This window comes from Aspergillus ochraceoroseus, assembly GCF_002846915.1.
Source record: "Aspergillus ochraceoroseus IBT 24754 chromosome Unknown P175scaffold_1, whole genome shotgun sequence".
Lineage (NCBI taxonomy): Eukaryota > Fungi > Ascomycota > Eurotiomycetes > Eurotiales > Aspergillaceae > Aspergillus > Aspergillus ochraceoroseus.
This window is the reverse complement of record NW_024468476.1, coordinates 5,788,005-5,795,450: the sequence shown is the minus strand read 5'-3', so window position 1 is coordinate 5,795,450 and position 7,446 is coordinate 5,788,005. Positions and strand designations below refer to the sequence as shown.

Sequence of the window (7,446 nt, the reverse complement as noted above, 5' to 3'; positions counted from 1 at the left end):
TAATAGATTTATAATTATTATATTTATAAATAATTTATATCTTATTAAAATAGGTATTAAGGAATACTTTATTTCTTATTTATACTTAAGAATCTCTAGAAAAATATATTTATTAATTTTATTATATATTTACTTTAAAGCTTAGACTTTAATATTATTATAATAATAATTAATTAATTAATAAAATTTTAATACTATATTCCCTATAATAGTACTTATAATATTAAGAAAGTTACTTACTTATTTTAAGATTATATTTAGAGATTTTATAAATTCTCTAAATCTATTATATTTAATTAAGGATCCTAATTTATATTAATATTCTAGATATACTTAAATTATATTCTAAAAATAAGATTATTCTTATTTATTATTTACTATTCTAAAATTAATAAGTAAATTAAATATATAAATACTATTTTAGAATAATATTTATAAATTTATATTAATTATTTATAAGATAATTAGGCTAAATAGCTACTTATAGTAAAATTTATTACTAATAATATTAATTTTAAAATTACTAGATATTCTTTATTCTTTACTTTATATAATTTTAATCTCTATATAAAATTTAAGTCTATCCTACCTAATTATTACTTATAAATTTATAATACTTATTAATTTATTCTAATTATAAAATAAATATAAAAATATTATTATATTACTATAATTATTACTTAAATTTATTATAAATACTATACTAACTAGAAATACTACCTTATTAGATACTATATTAAGAACTAATTAATTTAATTAAATATTAAAAATATCATGATCTTACACCCTTAAAAAAAATTAGACTAGAAAAATCTAGGCCCCTTTCTTATTAAGAGAGTTATTAGCCCTTATATCTATAAACTAGACCTATCTAAGAATATAAGAATATATCTAGTATTTTATATTAAATTATTATACTTAATTACTAAAGACTTATTACTTAGATAAAAGAAAATTAAACCCCTGTATATTAAAGTTAATAATATTAAGAAATAGGAGGTTAAGGAAGTAGTTAACTTCTACTAGGACTACTATAGCTAAGATAGCTACCTATATTTAAAGTATATTATTAAATAGATTAAATACTCTATTATTATTAAAGTTCTTGCTAGCTACCTAGAGAATATTACTAAGTATATTATTATTTATTATTACTATTATTTTAGAAAGCCTAGACTTTAGGAATACTTTATTAGAGCTTAGTCTAAGAGAGGGGATACTATTATAGTATAGTTATATACTTATTTAATTAGATTCTATCCTAATTATCTACCTTTACTTCTATATTTAAACTATATTACCCCTAATCCTGTTATAGCTCTTTAAGCTATATCCTTATCCTGACCTAATCTCTACCTATTATACCTATACGCAGATAGCCTGAATATACACCCTGCTATTAGCTACACCTACTGCCCGCCTGCTCCCCGTGACAAAAAGCAGAATTTATTAAGGAACTAATACTAAGGTCCTTTAATTAGGACTAACTAGCTATTTTAGAAACTAATACCTTAGATTTCATATCTACTAGAGTATTATTATAATATAATAATAATAGAATTCTATACCTAGTAGGATTCTACTTAAAGAAAATAATTTTAACTAAGTATAATTATAAGATATATAATAAGGAGTTACTAGTAATTATTTATTACCTAGAAAAATAAACCCTAGAATTAGAAGGATACTAATATCTAATTAAGATTATAACTAATTATAGAAACCTAGAGTATTTTATAATAATTAAGATATTAAACTAATAATAAGCCTAATAATCTAAATTCCTGTCTTACTTTAACTTTATAATTAATTATTACCCAGACAAGTATAAAATAAAACTAGATAATTTAACTAGAAAATTATAAGATCTTCTTAAGAAGAAGAATAAATACTTATTATACTAGAGTTAAATAATATTAAAAAAAGAAAACTTAATAAGCTTTCTATCTAAATACTTAGAGGAGTTATAGAGCTAGTAAATATTATAATTAATCTAGTTTTAAGCTATTACTAGAAGAAAGTTAGTATATTTCTAGCTACTTAAGCCTAAAGAAGAAAAGACTATCTAGCTCCTTAAATAGCTAAGAGAGTACCTAGACAAGGGTTATAAATAAGATCTAGCCCCTAATAATATTCTAGAAAGTCTAGAAAAGGACTATAATTATTATTTATTAATTATATTATTTAAGTATACTTATTATTCTAGATTTCTATTTTACTATAATTAATTATATATCCCTAATATAAAAGAATTAAAAATAAAACTAATATATAAATATTATAAGAATATAATTACTAGTTATTAAGATAGATTAAAAACTTATAAATTATTATTATAATTATATTACTAGTCTAGAATACTATAATTTATAAAGTAATAAATTTATAACTATTATATTTATAAATAATCTATATCTTATTAAAATAGATATTAAGGAGTATTTTATTCCTTATTTATACTTAAAGATTTCTAGAGAAATATATTTATTAATTTTATTATATATCTATCCTAAAGCTTAGGCTTTAATATTATTATAATAATAATTAACTAATTAATAAAGTTTTAATACTATATTTCCTATAATAGTATCTATAATACTAAGGGAGCTACTTACCTATTTTAAGATTATATTTAGAGATTTTATAAATTTCTTAAATTTATTATATCTAATTAAGGATCCTAATTTATATTAATATTCTAGATATATCTAAATTATATTTTAAAAATAAGATTACTCTTATCTATTATTTATTATTTTAAAATTAATAGATAAACTAAATATATAAATATTATTTTAAAATAATATTTATAAGTCTATATTAATTATCTATAAAATAATTAGATTAAATAGCTACCTATAATAGAATTTACTACTAATAATATTAATTCTAAAATTATTAAATACTTCCTATTCTTTACTTTATATAATTTTAATCCCTATATAAGATTTAAACTTATCTTACCTAATTATTACTTATAAACTTATAATACTTATTAATTTATCTTAATTATAAAGTAAATATAGGAATATTATTATATTACTATAATTATTACTTAAGCCTGCTATAAATACTATATTAATTAGAAATATTATTTTATTAAATACTATATTAAGGGCTAATTAGTCTAGTTAAATACTAAGAATATTATAACTCTGTACCCTTAAAAAAAATTAGATTAGAAAAATCTAGGCTCCTTTCTTATTAGAAGGGTTATTAGCTCTTATACTTATAAATTAGACCTATCTAAAAATATAAGAATATATCTAATATTTTATATTAAATTATTATACTTAATTACTAAAGACTTATTACCTAGATAAGAGGAAACTAAACTCTTGTATATTAAAGTTAATAGTATTAAGAAATAAAAGGTTAAGAAAGTAGTTAACTCTTATTAGGACTACTATAATTAAGGTAGCTACCTATATTTAAAGTATATTATTAAATAGATTAAATATCTTATTATTATTAAAGTTCCTGCTAGCTACCTAGAGAATACTATTAAATATATTATTATTTATTATTATTATTATTCTAGAAAGTCTAGATCTTAGGAATACTTTACTAGAGCTTAGCTTAAGAAAGGGAATACTATTATAATATAATTATATACTTATTTAATTAGATTTTACCTTAATTATCTACCTCTATTCTTATATTTAAGTTATATTACCCCTAATCCTATTATAGCTTTTCAAGCTATATCCTTATCCTGACCTAATCCCTACCTATTATACCTATATACAGATAGCCTGAATATACACCCTGCTATTAGCTATACCTACTGCCTGCCTGCTCCCTGTGACATCTAGCTTCTTAAATAGCTAAGAAAATACCTAAATAAAGATTATAAATAAAATCTAGTCTTTAATAATATTTTAGAAAGTCTATAAAAAAGTTATAATTATTATTTATTAATTATATTATTTAAATATATTTACTATTCTAGACTTTTATTTTACTATAATTAATTATATATTCTTAATATAGAAGAATTAAAAATAAAATTAATATATAAATATTATAAGAATATAATTATTAATTATTAAGATAGATTAAAAATTTATAAATTATTATTATAATTATATTACTAGCCTAGAATACTATAATTTATAAAATAATAAATTTATAATTATTATACTTATAAATAATCTATATTTTATTAAAATAGATATTAAGATATACTTTATTTCTTATTTATATTTAAAGATCTTTAGAAAGATATATTTATTAATTTTATTATATATTTATTCTAAAGTTTAAGCTTTAATACTATTATAATAATAGTTAACTAATTAATAAAATTTTAATACTATATTTTCTATAATAATACCTATAATATTAAAGAAGCTACCTACCTATTCTAAAACTATATTTAGAGATTTTATAGATTTTCTAAATTTATTATATTTAATTAAAAATCCTAGTTTATATTAATATTCTAGATATACTTAAACTATATTTTAAAGATAAGATTACTCTTATTTATTATTTATTATTTTAAAACTAATAAATAAACTAAATATATAAATATTATTTTAGAATAATATTTATAAATTTATATTAATTATTTATTATAAAATTTACTACTAATAATATTAATTTTAAAATTACTAGATATTTCTTATTCTTTACTCTATATAATTTTAATCTTTATATAAGATTTAAGCCTATTTTATCTAATTATTATTTATAAATTTATAATACTTATTAATTTATTTTAATTATAAAATAAATATAAGAATATTATTATATTATTATAATTATTATTTAAGTTTATTATAAATATTATATTAACTAGAAATATTATCTTATTAAATACTATATTAAGAATTAATTAATCTAATTAAATATTAAGAATATTATAATTTTATATTCTTAAAAAAAATTAGATTAAAAAAATCTAAGTCTTTTTTTTATTAAAAAGATTATTAATTCTTATATTTATAAATTAGATTTATTTAAAAATATAAAAATATATCTAGTATTTTATATTAAATTATTATATTTAATTATTAAAAATTTATTATTTAAATAAAAGAAAATTAAACTTCTATATATTAAAATTAATAATATTAAGAAATAAAAGATTAAGAAAATAATTAATTTTTACTAAAATTATTATAATTAAAATAATTACTTATATTTAAAATATATTATTAAATAAATTTAATATTTTATTATTATTAAAATTCTTACTAGCTACTTAAAAAATATTATTAAATATATTATTATTTTTTATTACTATTATTTTAAGAAGCCTAGATTTTAGGAATACTTTATTAAAGCTTAATCTAAGAAAAGGGATATTATTATAATATAGTTATATACTTATCTAGTTAGATTCTATCCTAATTATCTATCTCTACTCCTATATTTAAACTATATTACCCCTAATCCTATTATAGCTCTTTAAGCTACATCCTTATCCTGACCTAACCCCTGCCTATTAGACCTATACACAGATAGCCTGAATATATACTCTACTGTTAGCTACACCTACCGCCCGCCCGCCCCCGTGACACTTGACTAGATCTAACTAGAAATAATATACTATATTATATAAGGAAAAATATACTATATTAAATCCTGTCTTACTAGGTAGTATTTTACTACTTGAATTAGGTATAACTAGTTATAACTAGTACTACTAGATAAGTAATTTTAAATCCTATAGCTTTATAGAATATATTACTAACTTACTACTAGTATTATCATGTATAGTAATGGAATTTGGTCATTACTAGTCCCATCTAGTCCCAACCTGTCAAATTTGGTAGCCACCTGGTGACCTGGCGACCTGGCCAGCCGCAACCTCCCAGGTAATGTCAGCCCAATAACTTAATCCTATGCTTTACAAACCTGATCCTCCCTCTTTTACTAAATACCTAGGTACTGTCAGTAGTCCAGCGCTTATTCTTCGATCTCAGATACTGTACTAGTAGTTAATAAGGTAGTTTGTTATGTATAGATAGGTACTTGGTGCTATTCATGATGCCATAGACTTGACACGGCACTCATTATACTCCGTCACTAGCCTGATTGATGATCTATCGATCTATTACCAGAATATATATATATATATATATATTTGCATCTAGTATTACTACTAGGGTAGTAGTAGTAGTAGTAGTTATCTATTTTTCCGCCCTCCACCACAACCACCCAATCCCAATCCCAAACTTGATCCCCGCCGACATCCACAGCGCCGACGGCATGCCCCCGCGACTCCGGCTCAACCACCCGCCCACAATCGCCCCCACAGCCAACATCACCACGCCCCCGAGGCGCCGGTTTCGCTTCGCGTTCGCCGTCGGCCGCTGCGCGAGCTGCGGGTCGGACGCAATGTCAAAGTACACGCTGGTCAGCACGACCGTCGGGATCTCGTTGTAGCCGAGGGCGCGGCTGGAGGTGATCGAGCCGGCCGACTGGAAGGCCAGGAGCGCAATGGGGATGAGTTCCAGGAAGAGCCGGCCGCCGGTGAGTCTGGAGTCCGTGGCGGAGTGCGGGATGAGGTTCCCCTCGATCAGGGCGACCGCGATGATGACCAGGACGGCCTGCGCGAGAAACGACCCGACGAGCGTCGCGCGCCGCCGGTTCCCGAAGTGGCGCGTGGTCGTCGCGAAGACGAACGACCCCGCGAAGAACGAGCAGATCGAGGTGAGGGATTTCAGCCATCCCCAGGGTTTTCCGGCTGGTTGGGAGGATGCGCCTAGTCCGAGGAAAATCGTGTTTCCTGGTGTTTGGTTAGGGTTTTTTTTTTTTTTTTTTGGGTACGTATCATGTTGACTGGCGGGGGGGGGACAATACCCGTTTGCATGCCTAGGAAACATGACCACGCATTATAGGATGCGCTGTCGCAGAGACCCGTGATGAAACATAGCACAATGCAGATGATGTCTGCATGCTTGATCTCAATCGTTTCCTTCAACCTACTGGCGACTGTCGTCTTCGCGCCGGGCTTCTCCATAGAAGGACTGTTGGCTTCGATATCTGACATCGCCTCTCGCTGCGTTTCTTCTCCGTATGGTCTGGTAAGGTAGGCACTCCAGCGCGGGCCTAATTCAGCGCAAAGACCTGAAGGGGGGAAAAAAAAAATCGACTGCGGATGCGACTTCGACCGTAAAAGTAGGCAGCCATCAAAGGTCGGTATTTATTTGCCGACAGGGTGGGTTTCCAAATTTTGCTGCGCGGGAGAGGGGAGGCTCCGATTTGATAAACCTGTCCTGACTGTAGGGCAGAGTAGTCGAGTTGTCTAGTCCTCTAGAAGACTAGAAGCAAGCCATTATTACCCCGATGTTGGATAGTTGGAGTGTTGGACTGTTGGTGTCTGGTCGCGGGCCGCGCACGATTGCGTAATTCTTAGGATGTGACTCATGGAGATTTATAAGGGTTAAAATATAACTAACTAGGGCTTCGAACTAGCTAAGTCTCCCCGGGTTC

The 7,446-nt window shown here is 25.6% G+C and overlaps 1 protein-coding gene across 1 annotated transcript; it reads right to left on the bottom strand.

Moving 5' to 3' along the window:
• Positions 1-5,855: 5,855 nt before the first annotated feature.
• Positions 5,856-7,347, bottom strand: P175DRAFT_0468958 (YoaK family protein). The gene is made up of 2 exons (XM_040894984.1): positions 6,814-7,347; positions 5,856-6,739 (listed from the first exon to the last, which is right to left on the bottom strand). The coding sequence occupies exons 1-2, from the start codon at positions 7,001-7,003 to the stop codon at positions 6,141-6,143; spliced, it is 789 nt and encodes a 262-aa protein (XP_040756976.1). The 5' UTR covers positions 7,004-7,347; the 3' UTR covers positions 5,856-6,140.
• Positions 7,348-7,446: the final 99 nt, after the last annotated feature.